The following is a 26,305-nucleotide window of genomic DNA, read 5'->3' as shown; positions in this document are numbered from 1 at the left end:
CATATGAAATGGGCAGCAGTACCCAGTTTTGACTAATGTGAATGATATTATGACAAAGGATGGGGAAAATTATATGCTTCATGTTTTTAAATACTTTTAAAACCCTAAGCAATAATCCATGATAAAATTCCTTAGACTTGATTAATATCTTTGAACATAACTTCCTGTTTGAACATTATGTGTTTTCTCCCTTCTTTCTCCTTATTGCAAGCTGTATATAGTGTCAGTTTATTATTATGCTTTGCCTGGAGTCAATATCCAGTTGTGGTTGGTGAAGGGACAAACTTTAATAGCTCCCTTCCATTTCTTTTTTCCATTAAAGACTGAAGTGGGGGTGGTGTCGATCCACACATCTCTAGAAGAACTATTGTTGGAGAACTAATCCTTCTCCTCCCAAGATTTACTTTAGAAAAACACATCAAAAGGTAAACCATTTAAAGTCTTCAAAGGCAGATGTATTAACCTATTCATAAGACATTTCAGTATAATTCATTGCTTTGAATTCTGCATTCTTCTCATGAAGCTTGCTAAAGGAAAGTTGGAAGGAGTTCCCAATACTTTCCTATTGGAAAGTAAGCTATTGGAAGCTCTGGGGAGGTTAGCTAAGAGTGGGTTAAACTGGTATCTTAAGTGACTGTTGGAAAAAGAAGCTAAGTTTGGAAAGGACCATAGCCTCTTCCTTGGTGTTGTTCCATTCTTTTTCTCTAGAATGTTCCCCAGAAACAAAGTTCCCCAGGAACTTCATTACAGGAAGTGATACAAAGTTTTCCCCAGATCTCGCAGCTTCAGCTCTGTAATAGCATTCAAGTTAAACTACAGTAAGTGAAAGAAGACCAGGTTTTTAAATAGGAGGCTTTTAAATAAGATCCATGCAGTGGTGGGATATACCTGAGCAGAGTAAAATCCAACTGGAAGAGGTTGTTTCATGAAAGAGAAAATATATATATTATATATATATAATATATATAAGTATAAAGAAGAGAAAATAAAATTACAGTGTGATTCAGATCAGGAAATGAACCACTACAAAGGGTTCTGATGTTGAAAAGTGTACTTCCCTTGCTATTATCCTTGCTTGTCTTGTTTTGTGTCTTTGTAGGATCAGTTCAGAACAATGTAGGAAGATACTCTGGATTTAGCTGGTCCATAGTTGTTCCAGAGGTATTGCTAAGGTGCCATTCTGGACTGCACCACTCACTTAGCTGTTTGACTTCTCGTTCTGCTGTGGCTGTTGGTCTTAGGGTGCAGGAAATCAGAGTTGTATTCATAAGGCAGCTCCTCTCTTTGGACATTGCTGTATGTTATTTTAATGCTGGGTATCTGGGCTGCAGGTGGTCTGTGGTGAGACTCTCCTTTTCTTTGTCCAATAACATTAATGCTGTCATCTCCCTAAAGGATGCAAGGATTTGAAAGAAAGAAAAAACACAAACATCTACAAGGAGATTGGGTTGCGTTATCTATGAAAAAATGGTATATATTTAGATAATGATTTGAACCTCAAATAACTTATGAGAAAAAATCTGTTAAAGCTGTTAAACAAGTTACTTTACTAAAGCACAGATTTTGCATTTGCTGCTTAAGAGCTGGTCTGCTTGATGAAAGGGTAATGACAGCACATTCAACTATGAACAAAAGTGCTGTGAATATGTTCAGACACTATGAATTCAATGAAGTGAGGGGTCCTGCCATAAAGAGAGAGACTGTTTTGGTTCATTGGGGCAAGAGGTGACATAAAATGTAGTGATAAAAGCATGGATAGTTTGAAAGGGGAAGCAAACTAGAGGATGAAGTGAAAACAGGGAAATATTAATTAGCATTTTTTGAGAATAGCATTGTTATCTATCACTTGCACCACAGGACCAAAAAATAATATTGTTAGGATGAGGCTATCAATAGCTCAAAGAATCTCTAGTAACTATAAAACAGATATTAAGATATTACATAGGGGTTAATTCTGCGAAGATAAAATGAACTTGTTTTCACCTGTTAACATTGGCTCTTATTTCTCTTAGTGTCAATAATTAAGGCAAGTTAACTTACTTGTGGCACATGTAAAAAAGTTTTATCAGCATGCCATAGCTTTGTCACATGGAAGAAGAAAAAGGCAGTGGCACAGCATCTTACTGAATAGGTAACATGGCATGTTTAAAAAAATTACCTTGATTTCTTCCTAGTTGCATTTTTTAGATGTTTGGTGCTACTCAAGCCAGGGAACATTAAATATGGAACAATGCAACTTTGTACAGCAGTACTTGCCCCAAGATGATGGCTGTCTCAGATGTACAGCCATAGGAATGGCTTGCTCAGTGTATATTATTCACATAATGATAGTGCAAAATTAATGCTTCCTTGCTCCACTAGGGAAAGAAAAGACCTCATCAGGGAACAAGTGAATTCAAGACAATGTTTAAGTTCCTTGAAGAGTTAAACTGAAGATGAACCTTGTAGTATGCAAGCTCTCCTGCTTAATTTCAGCAGAGATCTCTCCTTTGTGGTTATGTTTTCTGCATTCTCTTGGGAGTATCGTGAGTTTTTTACATCTCAAAAAACCACCTTAATTTGTGTTCAGAGACAGGGACTGTCATTGGTTCCTGTGGTTAGTTAGACCCATGGCAAATATTAAAATAATAATTCTTACAGTAGGTGTAGCAGTATACTCTGTGGCATTCAGTTCCACCATAGATATGTCATCAGCATCTACAAATGTCTGAAAAATGAACACAAATTAGAAAACCATAAATGACATACAGGTCTATCACAATATTTAACACACGTGAAATGAAAATTACAGGAAAAAAAAGGGGGGGACAGCTGAGGACTGACTAAAAATTAGTGATATACTAAAGATAACCTTTTTTTTTTTTACCCCTCACCCATATGAGTTCATTTGATAGAAAAGGATGAGATGACAGAAAGATTGACCAAGTAATTTGAACAGTGAATACACACTTAAAACCAACTGCAGGACAACATACCATTAGGACAATAAGGTCACTAAAACATCACCATAGCTTCTCAGAAAAACAAAGACAGTTGAGTAAGGAACCAGAGAGGAAGTAAAAATCAGATGATTTACAGCCTCTAAGTCATTACTCATTGTGCTAACTCAGATTATCCCTATCTTCTTGGCAGGAATTTTCATAATTAATTATGGTGAAAGGCACAGATTTCTTAACCCAGCAGATGTCAGAGAATTTAGATGTCACACAGTCTATTACCTTCTCACATATGCCAGAATCGTGGCTCCTCAGCTTAGGTTTGGCTCTTGGGTCACTGGTTTGAGTTGTGTCTTTACCCGTTTCATAGGAAATCTGTCTGCTAGCAAGTCTGGAGAGCATACTGGCATTGTCCATTTCTGTGTCAGTATAGCTCTAGAATGAATTCAGGACAAACAATTACATTATTTTACTTGCACTTCCATCCAGTTTGCCTCATGAGAATCAGCTTTATCTAGACAGAAATTGGAAAAGGACAGACGTTGCAGAAAAGATGTTTCACAAAAATGATGCCATGTATGACTTCATAAAATCTTCGCTAATAAGAGCTATGAACAAAATTATGAAGCCTGTCAAGTCTAAAATTTAGCTTACTTTTTTTTTTTTTTCCTTCTCCACAGGGTGCACTGCAACATTTCAAACAAAATAGTATTCCTTTATAGGCTATTGTTGAAACTATTCTGATGCACCTCATAGCTCTGAGGCAACAGTAGTTTCATAATAGTACCTAATGAGGAAGCACAGGTGTTTGGAGGAATTAGGGCCAAAGTTTTCCAAGTGGATTGGGTGGAAGCAGAAATAAATAGAAGAAAGTGTCTGGGGATTGCACCATCAGTGCTTTAGAAAGATTTTGTTTGATGAAGGAGTCCTGATTTTATCAAATTGGTTCCAATTAGCAATAAAAGAAATAAATAAAAAGACAAACCCCCTCAACCCACCAGAATTTCCTAAAAAGCGAAAATTCTGTTCCTTTTCCTTACTCTGTCAGTGGTGAGGAATCACAGAAGCCCATAGACCATAATAAAACAATTAAGCAGCTCATGGGGTTGTGATAAGCAGCTCATGGCAAACCAGCCTTTTTTTCTGTCTGACAGTGTAACTTGCCTTAAAATGGGGGAACATAACACAATGTGCTTTGTAATTTATTTTTTTGTTAGGCAGCAAGGGTTTTTCATAAGCAGTCTTTGTGCTTTAAGTGTATCTTCTGCTGGATGAGAGTACATAATTGCTTGAAAATACTCAAAGCAATTATTGATCCTTTGATAAACTTTCCCCAGAGAAGAAAAACAAAATAAGAGGTATAGAAAGAACTTTGATGAAATTGGAGAAGTTGGCCTGGTGAGTCTGTTACTATTAAGAAAGAATCCCAATTGGTGATTGTGCCAGAATTTTAATACATAGCAGACTGATTGCTTTAATGAGGATGAGGATTGTTTTTTCTGTGCAACTGGGGAAGGATAAGGGGAACACAGAAGGGAAATAAAAAATTAATTTAATTTGGAACAGTGACAATTAAGATCTTCTTTTCAGAAGCTGCTTTCTAACTAATGGGAAAGCAATGATGATGAGTCTACAGAGCAAAGTGTTTCCAGACTGAAATGTGTCCTTGGAAAATTTTTTAGAAGAGCTTAATAAAATACCCAAGAGGACAGTCTAAACAAATGTTTTCCCTTATGAAGCACAACAGGTTGGACTAGGCTATTCTCTGGATCCCAGCATTTAAAAAATGTGCTTCCCATTCCATGCCTAGAGTGTAGTAGAACTTACAGTCTCATTCAATTGAATTTTAAAATGGGAGTAACTTTATTTTCTGAGCATCTGTTCCAGAGCTTGTCTCCTTTTCATTGCATAGAACTGACTGGAAGGTATATCTTCAGGATTTTCCAAGCTGCAGAATATCTTTGCATCCACATGAGTACAAAAAAAATAACATAAAGATAATTTATTGACTTAGAGTTTGATGACCAGCCTTGACATAACATACATGGCAGCATATGTACTGCTTTTTGCATTGCTAGGGTATGTCTAGAAATCTTAGAGCTTATTTGAGCCACAATGGTACAAAAAAGACCCCCCAAAAAATTATCAGTGAGTATTGACCTATGTGTTTTAAACTTGAGCACTTCTTTTTGCTCTGTCCTCCAGCTAAACTGATATTACTTATCAATGAATCAGAGTATTCTGTGGTCAAATCAAATAGTTTTGGGACACATATTTTTGTCAGGAGATCTTGACAAGATACAGATTTACTCAAGGCTTATAGAAAATTCCAGACTTAAGCTTGCCAAAGGCTTAGAATTTTTTACTTTAGATAATTTTAATTTTACCTCAAGTATTAAGGATTGCTTTCCCAAGCAAAAGGAATTGTTGAACTGTTTGTATGGTTTCCTTTCCCCAGCACTGATGGAAGTAGAAGAGCACAGAGTGTTACTGAAGGAGTTTTTTTGTTTTTTAAGAATCAGGATTCACGGTCTATGCAATGCAGTATAAAAAGTTTCAGGTTTTTTAGCCAATTTTTAGCCCAATTTTTAGCCAATTTCAAAACATTCTACCTGAATGGTGGCTGCTATCCAGAAGAATTTCATTTTGATTGGACCAAGAAATCAAAAGAATATAGAGTAAATGAAATTGAAGTACTACTGTTAAAATCAACTGTCAGAATTCAGCACTTGACTGAATTAGATAAAATTATTATCTGGACTATGAAAAAGAACCAAGAAAATTATGGCTTTTCATATGTTTCTTTCTTTCATATGGAACTTTCATTTAAAACAATTGCAAAGACCTAATTATTGTGCTTGGTTACTTGGTTAGCAGTTTAACTTTGGATTGCAAGTGAGAGCCTGGGTTGCAAAACATTTGCCCTGTGTTCAGCTGCTGTACAAAACATTTGGCTTAGACTGGCAGCAGCAAGCTGTTCAGGTCTTCTGAGAGAGTGATTCTGTAATGGATTTACCAATTTTTCTAAATCTGATGCTTAATATGTTTCCAAATACAGCCCATTTCACTTTCAGAAAGCTGTTTCATTATAGCTTGTTTTCACTGGAAAAATACTTCATCACCATCAGTTTCTTTTTTATTTGTACCCAGACTCCAAATCTGTGGTCAGACAAGTACGTCCTAGAAGTATCATCAGATTTTCTAGAATGCCAGAGCATTCTCTGGCAGCCTTTACTTTCCAAAATTTCTGTTGCTCCATCTATCACTCTTCCTTCAGTGGCAAAGAATGCAAAGATTTCTACATTCTGCTTTTCCACTTCAGCCTTTTCTGTGTATTTCACTTTGTCTCACTGCTTTCAGTAGGCACCATAATGCATTTCAGCTAAGGAATCTACCACTTTGAAGGGCTCTCTATGAAAATTAATTACTTTGCAATTTAAAACGATGTAGGGGAAGCATCTCCCTTACTGAATCACTGTCAGAGACAGGACACAGTTGGCTTTTCCCTCTTGCAGCCCACTCACCTCAGAGGACTGGCTGGTTATGGTTGCTCGTCTGGAGGAGGGGTAACTGCTGAAAGACCGTGAGTCTTTAGGAGAAACTCTCATCAGGAATCCAAGGCAAGGAACATATGTTGCAATGGCTGTTCTAATGGACGAGAGGTAGAACCAGTCAGATTTTTTCTGTTAACACAAAAATTCAGCCATCATAAACAATGCATTTATTCAGAGAGATGAACTAATACTGTGTGGACTGGAAAATTACTGGGTACAAAAAGAGGTTTCCAAACACCCAGTATCTCATGTACAATCACCCTGCAATATCACTTATTTGCAGTGTTCTGCAGAATTCAAATTTATTGCTTGGCAGGGATAAGAGCATTAAAGTATAACTCTATGAACTGATGGGAGCTATTAAAATTATGTTTTATCTGCTTTCAGCTTAATCGGAGCAAAAATAAATTTGTTTCCCTTTAAACTGAACACTGCAGAAGTGCCTCATAATGAATTACTGTAATCTTCCCCTAAGCAGCTATTTTATCTTCCTTTTACACATCAGTTTGTTGGCTATCTGTACAGTTGTGCACAAAAAGTGCAATTATATTACAGTACTTCTTTCATCAGCATAAGGAAACTCTTTTGCCTGGCTTTCCTCTTTCCTCTCAGCCTTCCCTTCTTAGATGTTCATGCCCACCCCTTCTGCATCCATTTTCCCAGTAGGTCTTTGTAAAGGATGAAAGAGCAGCATATATATGGCTTTGCTGTCATCCATCAGATCTCACAGCCTGCATACAAACTTAATATGGTAATGACCCTAGATTTCAGAACTCAGAAGAAATACAATCTGAGATATGAAAACTTGGAGGAAGGTGGTAAAGACACACAAAACAGGGAAGAGGTGGGCTGACTTACAGGATTACATCTGTCACTGGCCTGGTTAATTTAACAAATTGTTTGCAACACTGACAAATGTTTGCATCTCATTAAAAGAGTTTAAAAATTTACAGTGCTTTCCTTTGAGGTGGAGAGGTCTCTGTCATTTATCATGTTAGTACAGAGTAGTATCTGTAAACATCTCCCACCTTCATAACAGTTTGTTCCAAGTATAAATTCCACCTACATTTATATGGCATTCAGAAGTTTTCTTGGGCAGGGAGAGGCTGTCTTGCTGAAGTAAAATGAGCAGGTGTAGTAGAGTTCAGGTACTAGTCCTAAAAGTGGCAAAGTAACTCTGATTTTCTTTGCTATATTACACATAAGTTAAAAGTGAGCTTACCTGTATTTGGGGTGACTTAGGGCATAGATGATGGGGTTATGGATGACAGAAGCTTTGGCAATCACAGCTGGTATGGAGCTCATGAAGGGTGTTAGGACATGAGAATACCTAGAGTAATGTAAACACATTGTGTATTTACTGTTGTGTTCTGTGTGGTCTATGCACTTATACACCAACAACTCAAACTGTATTAGTGCTTCAGAGAGAATGAAAGGGGGAGTTCTGTACCACATCAGTGAGAGAACAAATTTTACATCATTTGCCTGCAAAGATCAGTGGCAGCCTAATTGCATTTCTGAGAAACATGACTTTCATGGGGCTTCTTTTGCTGTGCTTCACTCCTGTGGCCCAGGATGTTGATGATTCCCATGTTTTTTAGCCTACGGACAAAGTCAGCCTTCAGTGGGTGAATTTGTATTCATTGGAGTATCTATCTGTTCCAAAGTTGGCAGATATACTTGATAAGTAATATGTCACTGAGCAGGTGTGCAGAGTGAGGTATTATAGGGAAAGATAACTAACAAATCTATTTTACTATTCAGACTTCATTATTTACCTGTTCTGAACTAAGAAGTGAAGGGGAATTATTTTTCTGAACTGAGCAGTGAAAGGAAAGTATTTTCAGCTATTATAGGTACATTTGTGTGTTACTGTGACCATGAATATATGCAGGTGATGCAACTCTAAGGATAAAAGAATGATTGAAGACTATCTGCCATGCTGCTATCAGCCAGTTAATTTTTGAAGATATCTCAAAGTAGTGCATAAGGTCTTGGCCAAAAGAAAGTCATTAGAGCAGCTCAGACCAAAATAATAATGAAGACCATTTCCAGCATTAGTAGAAAGCATTCTGAGTGAAATGGCCCAGTCAGACAGTCATTCATCCCAATGATAACATCCTTTCTTTATCATTGCTTTCTTCCTAAGAAAACAGTCCCAGCTCTATCTTCCAATTAGCCTTGTGCTCCTATAATATTAAGGGAGAAAATGGACTTTCCTCTCAATCCTCTCTCAAAAGATTTCTCATATAAGTGCTGCAAACAATGAAGAGAATTCCATTAAGTAGGGAAATTTTTTATCATATTAAAGAAGTATTTATACTCTATGACGAGGTTGAAATGGTTTGCCAATGGTAATAAAAGAGTCATTTTTTCAGCCACCTGAGTGTTGAGATGCCATTTCACTTTAATTTAAAGCTTTTCTTTTATAAGAATTGTCTGAGTAGCATGTTCTCCATGTACAATTTTTAGCATGGTTTCTCCTAATCATACTTTTCAAACATTGGTTAGACATGTAATTCTTCACCGAGTCTGGAGAACACATAGCAGTGTGACCTTGCTGGAATGGAATTTTTGACCCTGAGTTGACACAGTGCTTTAGTAAGCCTGATGGAGAGGCTTACTAAACAGAACCAAACAGCAATAAAGGCTTTTGTTCAAGCTAAGCAATCCCAGAAAATATAACCTGTAGACCAACAATATTCGTGAGCATGACTGTGTTCTAGCTCAGCATTCTCCATCCAGAATATTTTCTAAAGGAGTTAAGGTTTGTCCTTCCTTTTGTGTATGTTGTTGCTCTGTCAGATGAGTTGTCTTTAGTCTAAGACTATAGCCACAGTCTCCATTTTTGTCTCCTATATGTGACGTACAGTTTTTTTTATCTGACTTCATTTTAATAAAAGTCCACAGAAGGCCTCTAGGCTTGGTCTATTTATCTCTCAAAAATCCCAGAAGGATTGCCTAAAAGACAATTCAGAAATGGAACAAAGCTGAATGAAGCTGTGTTGCTCACCAGATGTCTTAATGAGCAAAATTTGCAAATGCTCTTTTGTTACATATTGTAGACTTATAAAACTGTCCATTTGTTACGATTTTTGTCATTTTGACATATGGGTTAGGAGTCAAGTTCAGATGCTAAAGTAGGTCCTGAATCATGTGGGAAAGACTGGGAGTTCTACATAGCAAAATGCTATGCTGTATTCTTTGACTTCTGTGTTTGACTGGTCACATATCACTGGTGGTATCACTGATACCTAAGTTCCCCTGTGATAGGAAATGGATCACTGGAACAATCCTAAGGATTCATGTTTCTGAGTGATGACCTTCTCCACCTTCACAGAGAAAACATTTGCTGCTGCTTGGAATTGCCCCTCTGGGTATAAAAGGAGAGAATCCTCTTCTCTCATAACCATGAGATCTTAGAACTGCTATGTTTAGGATGCTGCCTTCCTAAGCTATGTTTGAGAAGTGACCCTGCAGTGGCCTCTTCCTTGGGTGTGTAATGAATCACCCCTGCCTTCCCAAATGCTCCATTGTAAGTAAATTTATCCTGTGTGTCAATTGTATGAAGTCCTACTCTTTGTTTCTGACTTGGAAAATACAAATAGAAGTGGTTTATTCTCTCACAGGAGTCTTCACTTGAGGATTTTTCAGCTGACAAGATTTTCTGAAGTAGACAGTCACACTCATTTTACAAAGGCTAAACTGAAGCACAGGAAGATTCACATTTATCTTAGGAGAAATGTCCATGTAGAGCCAAGGCATCCAGACTCACAATCCATTGCTTGTACCTGGACTGTAGCTACTATAGTCTGGTGTCAAACTATGCACAAACACTATATTATTAGTGTCATACTTTTGTTGAAGTTACTGCATAATATGCTGACAAATAGATTAAAAACATACTTATATTAATTATATTTATAATCTTTTATATCCAGCATCAAAAAGCTCCCCAGTGCAACTTTGTAATAATTTTAAATTTGCTTATACTTGTAAGGGATTTCAGCTGTTCGATGTAACACCAGAAAATTAACAGTTTTGTAAGTAAAATAAGTGGAGAAAGAGAAGAGAATCAACCCCTGGGTGGTTCTTTTCAGGGCCCCTGTGTAGCATTTGAGTGCTAAATAAAGTTCAGATATTTCAAGTAACCTAGCATAGAGAATCTGCATAGAGATTCAGAAATCATCAGTACAGAAACATTATGTCACTAATAATAACTTCCTGTTTTCCTTTTCTTTTGCCTTTTTTCTTTTCCTTTTATTTTTTTTTAAGTCAAACTAAGAAAAAAATCATAGCATGTGCCTTATTTGTTAACTGTCACTCCTAAATATATGAATATTTTGGATGCACTTCAGGCATTAAACTTGAGAGGTAGCTTTGACTATGATCTGTCTTACAATATCACATCTTTTGCTTTCAGTGAATGTTCCTTTGCTGATAAATTCATAATTACCCAGCAAAAGCTACTAGAGCAACAACAGAGTATGGTGACCAGGAAATGACATAAAGCAAGATGACAATCAGTGCAATTTTGGCCATCTTCCACTCATTTTTCATCCTCTGATACTGTTTCTGGAACTCTTTATTTCTGTGTTTGCATCCAAATGTCTGAACAGACCTAAAGGAAATAAACATACAACAGCAAAACAAGGAGGTAGGGAATTCAGTACATAGCTTCATCAAGTGGGGCAAAAACTACTCCTATGCTAGTTTGCTAAAAGTCATGCACTTTTAATGTGTGCTATAGTGTGGGTGTGACTGGTCCTTCACAATTCAATGCACTTTTGTTGCACTAACCAATGGCAAAATTCACATGTGCTTTCAGTGAAGAAAGTAGTCCTGTAGCAGAAGAATTTCCACATAGATCAGGTATTCAAGCCTATTGAACAATGCTGCAGTAAACATAGTTGGACAAGTCTTTGCTTCCCTACTCTCTGAACTTCTGAATGATGGGACTAGATACACTGATATATACTAAATAGATAACTACAGATTTTACAAATGTATTGCCAGACATTGCCCTTTCTTTTTTACAATAACAGTCTTTGTTTCAGAGACCTGTGATTAAATATTTTCACTTTTTGTCAAACATAGAATTTCTATTTCAATTCCATTTGATTTTCTATGGAAAATTGATTTATACACTGGTGATAAGGATCTCTCCCAAGTTTTTATTTTGGTTGGTTAATTTCTGTAGCTTTTTCTCAACCTCAGATTTCTGATTCTGCTACTCATACCCTTTTCCATGCCACTACACAATATCCTGAACAGCCCTGGCTTTAATTCAGGAACAGCCCCTCTAAGGATCATACTTCTTACTGTGTTGAGTATTAACAGAATTCTTGTTTGGTTTCCTGTCTCAGCCATGCATATACATGAAAAATTTAAAACTTCACAGTTTTCCTTAGTCTTTGTTTAAAAAAAAATGAGCATCACTCAAACAGAAGGATAAAAACTTAAAGCTTAAAGGCTACTTACTTGTTTGCCTTCTTGATAGCCTCAAATATAAAAACATAGCTGTATATGATAGCAATCAAAGGAATGAAGAAGACAAAGCAGAAAAGCAGCATTGTGTAGGCACGGACTGATGGTGTGAAAGTTGTGTAGTCCCAGGAGCAGGAAGTCAGCAGACCTTCAGGAACATAGGCACCTAGAAAGACAAACAAGAAGGCATAAGCCTTGTTCTGAGTGCAGAAGTTAGAGAAAGATACTTAGAATAACATGGGATTTAGTCCTGTTCTACTAGAGGGAAAAACAGGTTGAAAGGATACACAATTCTACATCAAAAAACATCTCATTTTTTTCCCTTTTGGTCCTCTACTGTGTTTGTCTTTATCTGTCTAAGACTTCAGATTGGAAAACTAAATAATTTTGTTTCAGTTCGTGAATATTTTTTAAAGCTCAGCATATTCAAAGATTGTCTCCAAATATTTCAGAAGGTATTGGTTCAGACCTGTATTGTTTGTAAATATCTCCATTTCCTGTTAAATTCCTATCTTCCCAAGGAGTGGCAGGAAACGAATTGCTATAGCTACCACTTTTTAGGCATGTGCATATAATGAGAAATTTACTGTGCAAAAGAGACTCAGTGTGCAGATGGAATTATTTTTGTTGTGGTACAAAGTTGAATAAAAGTGGAAAAAAATCACACAATATTCTGCCTTACATGAAATACAATGATCCTGAAGCAACTATGTCAGACTGTTAAGAGAAGTTGTCAACAGCAGTCTTCTTACCTTAATAATTACATTTTTGCCATTTACAGTGCTATTTTCTGTTGAACTCTTAGAAATACTGCACCAGACGTGCTCAGATGCAATTCATTATTATATGAGAGTTAGTACTGGGGATACTACTAGACTCTAATTACAAGATAGCAATGCCATTCAAGCAATTATTCCACCTTCTCCAATTGAGATTATAGAATCTAAGACTGTATTGTCATTGTGTCACTCTGTCAGCTCCTCACTCAACTCCAGGCTGCTCCTCCCACTATTGCAGTTTCCCTGTTAAACATGGCTTGTTGTTTAGGGTGGATCAGAATGACAGCAACAAGATGATAACAAAAATATGCTGAAATTCTACTCTGTAACTGAGTTGGTTGCAGCATTCTTTGGGAAAATCAAACATTGGTGCTATATTCTCACCCCAGTTGAGCTGACACGTTCTCTTCTGGAATTAGGGAGCACAATAGTGGGCTGGGGTTTTGAACGATGAGTTCATTTTAACTTACTGACTGAAACTGGTGACTCAGAGGAAACAAATCAATGGTAGTGAGGCAGACTCAAATGGAGAATAACAGAAACTATTAAAAGTTGCAAGCATCAAGATGCTATATGTGTGTTCCAATTTGCATGCATAAAATTCACATTTACTGAGGCAAATTAGTGCTTTATTACTAAATGCCATCCTTATTGGAAGCCTTAGTGAAGATAGCAGTGGCTGAATGGAGAGTATGAGCAACACCTAGTGCAATTTGTCTATCTAGAACATAGTCAAGATTTATTGAACATACACTTCCACAAAACACTCAGGTTTTATTCCTCTTTTGTATGAAGAAATTTAGACTGACTTGACTATCTTACATAGCAGTGGTGGGGAGGGAAAAAATTACCAGAAAAAGCTCAAATACTTTGTGTTACTTTTATATTGTTGAATTTGGCTCAACAGAAATAAGTGTGGGATAATAGGTGCACAAATTTTGGTCTTGATTCTATCTACTGTTCTTTATTCATTAAGTAATGAGCTTAAGGAGTTCTGCTATTGTCATATAATATGCTGTAATACACACTGGAATTTTTTATTAGAGTTCTTCAGCTTCAATATGTATTTTATCAGTTTTCTTCAAATTTATTTACTCAAGACCAATATGCAAGCCATTAATTCAGCCCTCTTCTATACCTGTAACCAGTCTTTAATCCAGTGCTATAAAGAAAAGAAATCTTTTATTCTGTTTCACTTACTCCATCCAAAGAAGGGTGGGAGGCTCCAAGCCAAAGAGTACAGCCAGACTCCTACCAGGATTATTAGGGCCTTCTTCTTGGATGTCACTCCAACAGAAGCCAGAGGTTTTGTGATGACAAAATATCTGTCCAAGGCAATCACCATCAAAGTGATCATGGATGTAATGCCAAAAAGAGCTCCGCAGAAGGCATACAGCTCACAGCCTTTCAATGAAGATGACAGAAGTACCAGTGAAATTAATCTACCCATGCTAATTAATTTACTCATGCTAATTAAGTCTGGTTTTCTTCTGAACTAATTTCTTCTGGAATTTGTCAAGTGATGGAACTTCAGTTTCCTGCAGTTGTAATGCTATTTTCAAAGCTGCTGTCTGCCTTGCTAATTACATTATCCATGGAGATAAACTTCAAAGATTTTGTTTGCTTGAACTGCTGAAGACAGAGATACTTAACCTATTCTCACTCGTTGGTTTCTGGTGTTTCAAGTGGGATCATTTCAGCAGTCCATTAATATCTTGTTTAACTCCAGTTTACTGGAGCTCCTGTAGAAACACCTGTTTTGATTAACAGTGGATTATATCTACCCTGATATCATGGAACTATCAAGGTCAGCTTAACTATTGTAAATATGCAGACTATTGATATATTAATGAGTGGGTTTAATTATCAAAAAACCCCTAATAATTAAAAGCAGGGATTTGGTTTGGTTTTTCTTTCAATGTGTGCAATTGAACAATTCATGGAACATTAAAAAAAAAAAAAAAGTTGCTTTTGGTCATCAAGAGATCAAAGTGGCAGCATTACTTCTCTGACCTTCCTCTCTGTCAAATACTGTTCAGGAGGCAAAGAGTAGTTTTTCTCTTACTACAGTTTCTTCTACATGGTGGGAATGTGTTTGTTTGTGCAAACAAAAATGTTCAAAGAAACATTTGTCTAACAATGTTAAGAAATATTCTCAACCTTGCAAGTGCACCTGAGGATAAGTAAATAGAATATTAACTGCCACTACGGTAAGGATACTTAGTGGTATTTTAGAAAGTGAATATATATATATATATATGCACATATATACAAACCTTTCTCACCAAAAATCCATCGTTTGTGGAGGCTGTTGGTGAAAAAAACGGGAGACTGCGTAACAGACATCAGGAAGTCACTAACAGCTAGATTGATGATGAATACATTGGCTGGTGTCTGAAGGCTCCTACTCCTACAAAGATCAGAAGAAATTTTGCTGAACAGTGCCACACTGTTAATTATATTCTTACTCTTTCCTGTGAGCCTTGGCAGCTTCTCAAATACCAAGGCACACAACACAGCAAGCTAGAGCAGAGTGCTTCTCATTTCCGTCACCAGAGAACATAAGCAAGGCTCAGTTTTACACCCTTATATTCCTCTTCACTTTAGAGGTTTGCTTTGATAACCAGCTCAGTGGTGGGGATAAATCATATTCTTTAAATATTCTGACCCAGTGCACTGCATGTCCATGATTAACAGGAAATTAAAGTTGATGTACTCTATGGATTTGCTGGATCTGGGTCATTGTAAGAAGGGGGAGGGAAATGCATTTTCCACTGCTGATAAGATCATCGGATACAGGGATTAAGCAAACTCACCATGTACCACATCAAGCAATTTGTTTTACATCGATTCTTCTCTATGATACTGATTTCCCTGGTCCAGACACTGAATTTATAGAGAGCAATAGCCAGCCCTCAGTGTATCCTGCCTCTGAATGTTATTCATAGTATTATACTGCAGTGTTTTAAAGGATACTACACCTAAAAGTTTAACTGAGAGCTCCTTAGTTTGGGGCTCACTGTAACTTTTTAATGTTGTCTCTAGTGCAGGACTAGTGTGAGTCCTTTCTCAAATTTTCAGTCTTAGACACAACTGGAAAATAGCAGAATAAATGATGGATTCTTTGCACTCATGCAGAATCAGTGAATAAAACTACAGTCCCCTCTTTGCCAATTTAGGAACTAGGATTTATTATTAATAGTAGATGTCTATGGGCTGCTTCTGTTAGTAGTCTGCAAAGTTACTGGACATACTTGTTTTCCAGGCAGTTGTTACTTTGCTATCAGTATCCCTTTCTGTCTTCATAACATCTTCAAATGAAGACAAACTATGTCCTCCAGTGGAACTGCAATTGCCATGACTGGATTTTCTGTACAGGACCAGCCAAAGAGCTAAACTAGCTCATGTATGTCATCCTCACATAGCTGGTCTGCATGCCAACACCTTTTCTGTTCTTAAGGCCATGTTGCTCACGCTTAAAGATTACTGTTTACTCTAAATCCACATACTAAAACCTACCATTTAATGCCCCACATAAACATAGGCTCAAGACCCAGACTACTTTTGTCTGCACTCCAGTGATTTAAGTTGACACAGCCAAATTATCATATAATTGCTGCTATTTTTTTTTTATTATTATTTTTATTTCATTAGTGCCAAAAGAGACCAATCATGAAGTAGAACTTCACTGGCCTGGACATCATGTTAATGCTTTGCCCCAGTGTGACAAAACAGAAACAAGGATGAGTGAACAGGAGTGGTGGAAATATCACATTGTTGTCAGAGATCCAGTTTCCTTCAACATAAAAGTCAGAATGTGACTTTAGTTAAAAGGAAGTAAGCCAAGTGTTAAAAAATGTGACAAGAGACATGGCCAGTAAGGAACAAAGGGGGGAAAGAAACTGTGTAGTAAGCAATAGTAGGAAGTAAACATCTAGAATAGAGAAGGTGCATGGCAGACACAGGTACAAAACATCTTACCAGTGCAGATACAATTCAGCCAGTAGGAAAAAATGCATTGGAAGGTTTCTGCTTTGGCTGCTTTTCTATTGCTTGGCATATCTGGGTAATTCTTTACAATTTTGCTAGCAGTTTTGCTCTGGCTATGGTTAATGGAAGGATATCAGAAGAAAATAGTAGGTTGCCACTTTTTTTCCTACAGCAATATCTATTGGTGCATTTTACCATGGCTGCTTAGTAGTCTGATAGGATGCCTGCACTGCATTTGTAGACCCCAGTCAAACTATGTCAAAGTTCATAAGTCTGAGTATTAAAAAAATATCTAAAAGAAAGATACCTGCAGAAAGCATAGATGACCAGGAAATTACCCAGAGTTCCTGTGATCCCCACTATAAGAATGACCACTCCAATCGTATAATGGGCATGGTCTGGGACATCCACTGTAGGAAAGGCACCAGGAACATCTTGCACTGCCATCTTCTGTGGAACAAACAAAAGGTCATAGTTCTATTGTCAGACTTTGCTGAGTAAGCTGTTCATGGCTTCTCTAGAAGCACTGCAAAGGTAAAAGGGAAGTTTATAGGTTTACTGTTGATTTAGAATTTTGGTGAAGAAAAGCAATCCATTCTCTCCCAAAGAAAGATGAGGATATTGAGGAGAAAGACAGGAAGGGGCTTCTTTTATCACATCTGACACCAACAAATGGAGTATTTAACAAGGATGCTTTGTGCAGTTTTGATTTCAGAAAAGTTTCTGCACTGGTGAGCTGTGATTTCTGTTGTCCTCTGACATCACTGGCTAGGCTTCTATAACTAAGTAGAAATTATCTTCTATGGATAAACATGCATTTTTTCTTCTAGTGGTATGGATTACTGGTATTCAGGAATCCCACGGAATAACAGTGAATTGCAAGCTGCCTCAAGCCTTGGTTACCAAAAGCTTGGCAGAATTGAACAAGAGTCTTTGGGAAACTAAATTAAGGATCATAAATGCTAAACCACAAATCCTTTATAACTTATGCCTGGTTTCCATACCAGTTCTTTTTTCTCTCTGCACTGCATGACAGCATTTTGCTCTCTGTGAAGTATGTGATAAAGCACTTGATGAAAACATTTGTGTCTGAATCAATGAATTAGCAAAATAGCAAAATTCATAGCAAAATTCAGCAGCCAAGTCTGAAGACTACAGCATTTCAAATAATAATTTTAATACATAATTTAGTTAAGTGTCAGGAATCACAATTACATTTTAGGCCAAGTGACTCCATATCAGTAATGAAGCAAGCAACAAGTCTGCACCCAGGAAGGGTGACCAGATAGAAACTGGAGAATCAGCCATCCAAACCATTACTGTTCTGCTGCCTTTTGATATAAGCTCAGGCAAAGAGTTAAATACTGACCTCTGTGCAACAGCCACTGTCCTAAACATGTCTTGGCATCAGCTCTAACCAGCTAATGAAATCACCAAAAATACGAAAACCTGTTCTTCATTCATCTTCATAGGCAGATTCTGTCTCCTGTGCATAGCCAGGTTTTTCTCATCAAGCAATGACATTCCCTGACCACACGTCATAGCTCAAGCCTGCAAGCTGCAGCCATGGCATTCCTCAGCTACTGAACTATTAGAATCACAGCAAGGTTGAGAAAAACCCAGAAAGTTGAGAAAACCCCAGGGAATATTTTGGATCGGTTGTAGCCTGCCTGCTGTGAATAGTGCTGACTGGCTGTGGCCTAGGATGCAGTACAAGGGCATTGTGTGTACCAAGGGCCATGCCTGCATCAAGCTTAAATAGTGCCATGAGGCTGGGTACACTCTTTCCAATCACAAGTACTGGCAGGTGGTGGTACAGCTGTCATTATGCAGTCATACCTTGCCAGGAAAAGGCAGGTTGCTGGTAGGAAAGGAGGAAGGTGCACAGAGGTAGAGGTGAAGTTCTCCCTTCTACAGTTACGTTGGTTGGCATTCACCATTAGAGTGCAACTCAGAAATGCCTTTGACAGCACCCCAGTTATCAAAGGAAATGGGCATTTTCAGACCCTAGAGGCAGACATTACTTCTGAATACATCTGTGAGATGGGGTTGGAGTTATTAGAGGCAGTGTGTATTTAAGACCAATGTGCAAGAGGTGAATCCCAGAGGTATCTGGAGTTCTGGAAGAGATTGTCTTTGCTTGTGTGCTGAAGATCTGCCTGCAGCAGTACTCAACAACCAGGACACTCCCTGGGTTTCTAGAGTAGCAGCAATGAAATCCTGGACAAATATTCTCTCAAATATTGCTCTTAGAGAGCAAATGTGTAGCTCTCCCTACAGTGGGAGCAGTACACTAACTGAATGACAGTGTCATAGCATTCAGGTTCCTGTAACAAAGTGTTGTCATCACATAACTTCAGTGGGCATCTTGCCCAAGTAGAAATTGCTGTGCTTAACACATTACCACTAAAGTAAAAACAACAATAGAAATTACAACAAATTCCCATATCCATAGCAAGTAGAGAGGCAGAGTCTGAGAGAAAACTGGTTTAAATAAATGAAGTCAGATGTTCTTTGGTTTTGTGTTGGTTGTTTGCTTTTTTTTTTCTCCATAGCCTTGTGTCTAGAACATTTTTAAAGTGCTGTTCTACAGAGTGTTAGTGATGGTTATTAATAGAATGGAGATTTCTGATGTTTTTTCCTGTATCTCTCCAGTTGATCAGAACTGGATCAAGGTAACAGAAGTGAAGCAGCTCAAAGAGCCTGTTTTGTCTACAAATAACAGATTAAAGTGGCTTTAATTAAAATTAAATTTGTGGAGGAATAAGGACGAGGAAAAAATTAAAAGATAAATATGAATACACAGAGAAATCACAAGAGACAAAAGGTTACTAAAGGGGCAGTAGGAGACTTTAAAATTACTTATTCAGGAATGAAAGAAGTTCAGAGTCAAAGAAAACGTTAAGTGTGGAAAAAAAAAGAATATTTATACTGGAGCACTGGTCAGACATAAATAATACTAAAGAGGAATAAATTCATATTTTACTGTGAACTTCCTGTAGACCTGAGTTTTTTACCACAGGGGCCACCTCTGGCTGTTGTCTCAGACGAAAAAGTCACTTATTAAATAAAGCAATTTAACTGTTTTTATTTGAAATACAGATCTAATTAAAGTAAAAATAAAAAAAAAAGGCAGGCCTGAGCACTTCCAAGTTCATGCATACAGCTCCCTTACTAGAAGATGAAAACACGTGCCTGTATCAAGTTCAGCTTTAGATCTTCTCCAGGAATTGTGCATCAAAATGACAGGGAGAAAAAAACAGTGCTTTAGGAAATCAGGTCAGCAAGATAATCAAGAAATCAGACAATTCTCACAGCTTTCCTCTATTCTGCCTTATTTGGTCTCTGCTGTGAGCTCACAACAGGAGTACTTGGTCATCGGGGGGGGGGGGGGAATAAAAATCCCACTGCTGTAATTGCCACTGTGGCAATTGTCCTTTGAGAATACTCTGAACAACTATTTCAATTGTACTGATAGTACAGAGACATCATTGCTTTGCAAATATTTTTCTGTGCAGCCTTCTTTTTAATAAGCAACTCTTAATAAAGATAAGAAAAAGGTCATGCAAAACCAGCACTTCATTGTTTCTCTTTGAACTGATATGGCAATTCCATTTATTTAATGCAGCCTGCTTCAAAACATCCCTTATGGCAAAGAAACTGAACTGGAAGCTAGGAGACTGAACATTTTCCAGTGGATGGATAATGACTACAGCTTTCCTGAGTCAACAAGTAAAAGATGTTTGCACCTTAGGGTCTGGACCACTGGGTGCCAGTATCCCTACAGTGCTGTGGGTGGCTTGAGTCTGTATTAATTCTGTTGGAAACAGTTGGGAAGCACCAACTTCCTGAGAATCAGTCAATATAAATCTTGCACATTTCTCAAGGAAGCAAGCAAAGTGGTCATGGAAGCTGTGGAGGACATCAAAGTAGTAACTGTAATGTAACGAAATTTCTCCACAATAGGTACTGAGGGTAAGTTGGAGAATGGACTGCTAGCAAAGGAAGGAATTTTAGTCAACCTTAAAAACAAGTTGTATAATATTTTTTAGGGGTATATGAAAACAGACCTTTTGCTAGGATTGTACAGTAATTGGTGTTTCTAATCTCTGATAGGCATGTCATTCATTATTTAGCCTACAGTTTTGCAGAATCAGATGGATGGTGTGGTAAGGAACCTGGGAAGCACCATACTGATTCAGACCAGCAAGCTAACAATGCACTAAGCTGCCCTTAGCCATGACTGAATGTTTCACAGAGCTGCAAAACAGGAAACAGTGATATAGGAATTTCATTTTCAGTGTAGAGTCTTAGCAGTTGTTTTCAACCAAAAACAGGGTTGTTATCCCTTTGAAAGGATAATCTTAGAGGCGGATATTTTTATCCTCCATATATAGGTGTAATCCTTTTCTAAATCCTACTCTTGTCATTTGTTTCAATATAGTGAGTGGCAAGAAGTTACAGACTTGCCCTACATCAGAGTGTTTCCTTCCAGCAGATTTAAGTGTGTCCCTGTGGGAACACTAGAACAGAGGGAAACAGCTAGGTTTAATGCACTCTGCTTTCTGAAAGTGGTCACTGTTCTCCCTAAAGGAATGCTTGTCTACTGCCTTCAACAAAACAGCTAAACCAGATCCAACAAGGTTTTCAGTTATCATTTGGTAAACCTGGCTGAGACTTTCAAACTGTGATGCTTTTGGGGAATCTGTTTATTATACACATTTTCCTAACTAGTTATTCCATAACTGATTTAAAGAACCACAAACCAGCTCACCTCTGAATAATTTCTAGAAGACATGCCATTTTTGAAAGTCCAACCCTCCCTCCATCCATAGCATGAGAAAAGTATTTGTATTTATGTAAATAAAAGGACAACAGGCAAAGAATACAGTTCAACTATTGTGGAGAAAATGTGACATTTTTTCAGAGTAAGAAAAAAATATCACTTAATTACTGTTCACTTGGAGATACTGATTACTGAAGGCCTTCTAATGTTAACAGTGATGATGGTGGGAGGAAGGTCATGCATGTAAATTCTTGTACTGAATATAAATCATGCTTGATACAGCCCACTCCTCACACTGTCTCAATGACAAGAGTATAAAGGAAGGTTTAGCTTATACTTATGGGGAAAGAAGAATTCCTCAGAAGGTCATTTAGGGGGTTAAAAATATTTCAATGCTAGTTCTGATTGATTAATTGATTTATTTGTGTGACATTATTTCAAAAGCCAGGAATAGAAAAGACTAGGACAAGGACATGTTTCAGCTACCTCTGCATAGACATCACATGGATCATATCTAATTTGGTGTGAAACAAGACAAAGAAAGAGGAATAGGGACTGCTGTGTTACTGCTTTTATGAATTCATCTGACTTCAGACTGGAGGCACTGGTTTTGCAGAATGAATCTGTTAATGGAATAGAGCCCATTTCCAAAACATTGCAAGCTTTGGTGGTCCCACATTGACTTTGGCAATGTATTAGGTTTCTTCATTTGTAATTTTCCTACAAATACAGGTAATGAAGGTGCTTCTTTACTCAGTATGACTTATACAGAACTGGTATAGGCCTTTTACATTACAACAAACCATATAATTCAGAAGAATTATCAGAACAGCAATACTGTAATTTCCTATGGTTTCTATGTGCAGTGTTTCTACTGCTTAATAGCAAGAGGCTGCAAACAACTGATAGCACTTACTTTTCTTCACAGTTCCTTGCTCTTTTTTCTGAGCTTGCCTCTGTAGGCACTTGCTCTCTGATGACAGACAGCACAAAGAGGAGTGTAATCCCACCTCAATTACAGCTTCAGCAGGGTGACGCCAACTGCTAAGCCCTCTTTCAAGTAGACAGCAGGGCTTTCCATAGATGATGTTTGTCCTGTCGAGCAATTTGGGTAGCAGATTTTGTACCCTGTCTTCCGGATTTAATCTCAACCACAAGCAGCTCGTAGTGCTTTCAATCCTGCAGCTCACTTAAACCAACCTTTGTGGCAAAATAAAACGCCGAAGTTTGCAAATACAGTCACTTGATCTAGGGAAGAGAAATGGACAGCTAATTGCTTCTTTTAGCAGGATAAAGGAAAAAAAAAATCTATTTTTAATTTTCTGGTGTAAATCACTCCATCCCCAGAATCCTTTTCCGTTTTACCATGCACTCTCCAGTCTCTCTCCTCCCTCCCTGTTGTGTTCTGCTATCCTCTTTTGTATGTTATCTGTCTAATTTAGTTTGTAAGAGCCTTGGCTCAGGAGAATTCCCTGTTTATTTTTCTGTAAGACACTGCACACATCCAGGTTTTATAAAAAATACATAAACAGACTGCATTTTTACTATGCAAATAATAAAATATTTACTGGTCCTTTATAAGAAATTAGAATAAAAATGAAACATCCAACTCAACATCCTATATCCATAGAACTTTTTAGAGTGCTTGAAACTTGCACACAATTTTTAAGTGTCCACTGTGTTATGTGGATGATGCCAAAATAACTGATGTGACCACATCAAGATTTTAAGTTGAATTCCAGATTACAAGAACTTCAGAAATTAGCTTTGGTAATTTTTTAATTCTTTACTTTAAACAGACTTTAGTTTAATCAGCATGTGAACAAAACTGTGTCCTAGATAACATAATAGCTAATATAATAGGAATCATGTGTCCTAATAGTATACTGAGATATACAACAAGGAAGAGGAATTCTGAACTCCTTTGACTCAGGCTTATGTGGTGGGATAAAGAATATTTTTAGGGACCGCAAAGAATGTCCGTTCTGAAGTATTATCACATATTTTTCTTTCTGTTTAGTATTTAATAACTGAGAAACAGCTTTGATAGTACTTACCCAAGAAAATCTTCTGAGCAGCTTTCAGGTGACTGCAAATAACAACTCTAACATTGATATAAACATTTTATTGTACTTACAGACTATCCCGGGGATTTTCATCTTGAAAAATAACACAAGAAAGCATTGTGTTTGTACTGCTAAACAGCTGTTTAATGCAGGGAAACACGTTTTGATAGTTTGCAACATATTTGGTGCACTTTGCCTTTAGACATTTGTCCCTGTCTTCTGCCCTTGCAACTCTGCTTAGAAACACTGCTTCTGCAGCCCTTTCTGCAGTAAATAAATAGTTAAAGGAATAAAAAGATTTTGAAGTTTTCATTCTGTTGCTCAGGACTGCACTACAGAATTAGATCTTTAAATGCACCTAAAATGTCCAGTTAGAGTTCTATGTATGTCAGTATTGCCAGCAGAACTACTTGCTACAGCTTTTAGTGACAGAAAACACTTACTGTTGGGGCTCTAAGGGGCACGTCCATCATTGTGCAGGCATTGGCTTCCAAGTCATTCCATGCATTGAAGAACTGCACAATTTTGGTGCTGCTTGGGTCTTCAGTGGGACAAGAGATCCCCCTCTGAATGGGCTGATTGTTCAGGTGAATAAAACCTAAACAAGACAAAGAAAGAAAAGCTCTCCTTTGAGTTTAAATCAGCCAATTTACCTTTTTTTGTGTGTAAAGCAGATTGTTAGAGTCTCTGGAATAATGTAAGATCCAGTGCAGGGTTTCTCACTGGAGCTTCAGATTGCTTCACTCCATCTTCAGCTTAGCAAAGGGCAGCAGCAGCATCCATTTAAATACAGGAGATGACAGGGGCTGCACATGCCCAGTTTGAAGCTTGTTCCGTCCAGATTCCAGCTTTGCTTTAATGACAGCATAAAACTGATGCTCACTTAAAAATGCTGTTATCTGTTCTGCATTTGACATTTAAATCTGATTTTTAATGCTGTAGACATGTTATCCCTATATGAAACAAAGAAGCTAAACGGCTGACCTGTATATCTGTCTTAATTATGAGACCTTACTGGTCATTTTCACTGTATTAGTGAATGAGTTTTTTTGTAGTCTGCTTTTAAAGAAGATGTATGTGTACAGTTCTGCTGAAAGTGTCTGAACTGAAATAGATTCTGATACTTAGCAATGTGCTTGTATGCATTTCTGTCTTATAGAATTTAGGTCGTGGTTATTTGTTGGTCCACTTCTAAAAATAAACAACAAGTAGGGATAAAACCCACTGACATCATCCTTTTCTGCTTTTCAGTTAAACAAAAAAAAAAAAAAAAAAAAAAAAAAAAAAAAAAGAGGCACACATATACTTTAGGCAGAGAACACAATAACTACTTGTTTCAAGAGCTGTCTGCATACTTTTTCATTTGTGTTTAGTTAGGGTGTGTATGAGAAGATTCTTATCCACCCAAGTCTTCCTTTACATTGCACTGTGCAGAGAGAGATGAATTGCTGCATTCCCAGTTGAAGGCCCATTACTGGGGTACAGTGAAGTTTAATTGCAACAGAGAATTAGGCACAGAGTGGGAAGAAGCTGTTCTAGCAGATATTGCAGTGTGCATATCACAGAATCTGTGTCTTCCATGCACTGTCAAAATGGCCCTAATGCAAGCTGTTAGCTTCATTGCTCTTGGTAATAAAAATAGCAGTGAATGGTTTCTGGAAAGCCTTTGTGAGAAAGCTGTGATGGTAGTGATGAGAACTGTATTCTCCAGCTCTGCATGGATTGCTCTTCTCACACAGCTTTTCTTGAATTAGCACTTGGAGCACCTATCCTTAAAATGAGGCAAAATGGATTGTGATTCTTTGTGTGAACAGGAGCTGTGCATCTGTATCAAAGGCACCCACCTGTAATGTTGCAGATTTCCTTGCCTTGAGAGTAAATTTTTGAAGGTGGTGACTTGCCTTGTGTCACCAGGGCAATGAACAGTAGCCAGGGAGATACTTAAGACTCTACAGACTCTCAGACTGTGTGACCTTAAAAATAACTATTAGCAGACCTGTTGTGAAAGGCAAAGAGATGTCACCAAGTGTCCCTGCCCTGCAGCATTAGGTAGAGAAAACCAAGCCAGATCTAAACCAGCTGTGGCAGAGCTCAGCCCAGAGCTGTCTAATCACCTGACAGTTCTCCAATTTGTCAGTCATAGAATCATCTTTGTTAGAAAAGGCCTGTTAGATCATCAAGTCCAGCTGTTAACCTAGCATGCTGCAATATCCAGCACTAAACCATGTCCCTCAGCACCACAGCTTTTCAACACCTCTTCCTTGAGATGGTGACTCAACCACTTCCCTGGGCATCCTGTTTCTAGTGGCTGACAACCCTTCCAGTGAACAAATTTTTCCTAATATCCAGTCTAAACTGGCATCCAATTTTTGCCACTTTTAGGGGAGTCCATAATATGATTGGCAGAGTAACCAAATCCTAGAATAAATGTAGTCTTTTAATGCCAGACATTATAGAAACTATGGGTCTTGCTTCATTAAATTTGGCATTGTTTTACATGCCTTTCCAAATAGATTAATTGGGTTAGTTCCACAGATCTTAGGAGTGTATTATTAAAAATATGCAGTATAAAGGAGAGAAAGTTTTCCCAGTGGGAAGTGGATGCTATTCCAAAGAGGGCTATTGATTTGGTATTGTTCCTTAGCCTCTGGGGCCTGCTTTTGTGAGTGCTAAGCACTTGCAAGCCAGGTGAATTTATTTCTGAAAA

General features: G+C 37.6%; 1 protein-coding gene across 2 annotated transcripts; it reads right to left on the bottom strand.

Moving 5' to 3' along the window:
• Positions 1 to 975: 975 nt before the first annotated feature.
• Positions 976 to 24,691, bottom strand: OPN4 (opsin 4). 2 transcript variants are annotated; one of them, XM_071749260.1, is made up of 11 exons: positions 24,042 to 24,689; positions 17,054 to 17,196; positions 15,033 to 15,166; positions 13,957 to 14,160; positions 11,972 to 12,143; positions 10,947 to 11,111; positions 7,713 to 7,820; positions 6,461 to 6,584; positions 3,219 to 3,371; positions 2,639 to 2,707; positions 976 to 1,389 (listed from the first exon to the last, which is right to left on the bottom strand). In XM_071749260.1, the coding sequence occupies exons 1-11, from the start codon at positions 24,069 to 24,071 to the stop codon at positions 1,195 to 1,197; spliced, it is 1,497 nt and encodes a 498-aa protein (XP_071605361.1). In that variant the 5' UTR covers positions 24,072 to 24,689; the 3' UTR covers positions 976 to 1,194. The 2 variants fall into 2 exon arrangements, with proteins under 2 accessions (XP_071605361.1, XP_071605362.1); XM_071749261.1 differs by lacking the exon at positions 10,947 to 11,111 and having other exon boundaries at positions 24,042 to 24,691.
• Positions 24,692 to 26,305: the final 1,614 nt, after the last annotated feature.

This window comes from Heliangelus exortis, chromosome 7 (assembly GCF_036169615.1).
Source record: "Heliangelus exortis chromosome 7, bHelExo1.hap1, whole genome shotgun sequence".
NCBI lineage: Eukaryota > Metazoa > Chordata > Aves > Apodiformes > Trochilidae > Heliangelus > Heliangelus exortis.
Note: the sequence above shows the minus strand (reverse complement) of the source record. Positions and strands in the feature narration are given on the sequence as shown.

Coding starts and splice junctions, on each gene's coding strand:
- OPN4 (XM_071749260.1), bottom strand. CDS start 24,071: ATGATGGACGTGCCCCTTAGAGCCCCAACA. Junction 12,144..13,956: donor CCCACCCTTCTTTGGATGGA/GTAAGTGAAACA, acceptor TTGTCTTTCTAG/GTGCCTATGTTCCTGAAGGT. Junction 7,821..10,946: donor GCTCTAGTAGCTTTTGCTGG/GTAATTATGAAT, acceptor ACATTACTCTAG/GTATTCTCATGTCCTAACAC.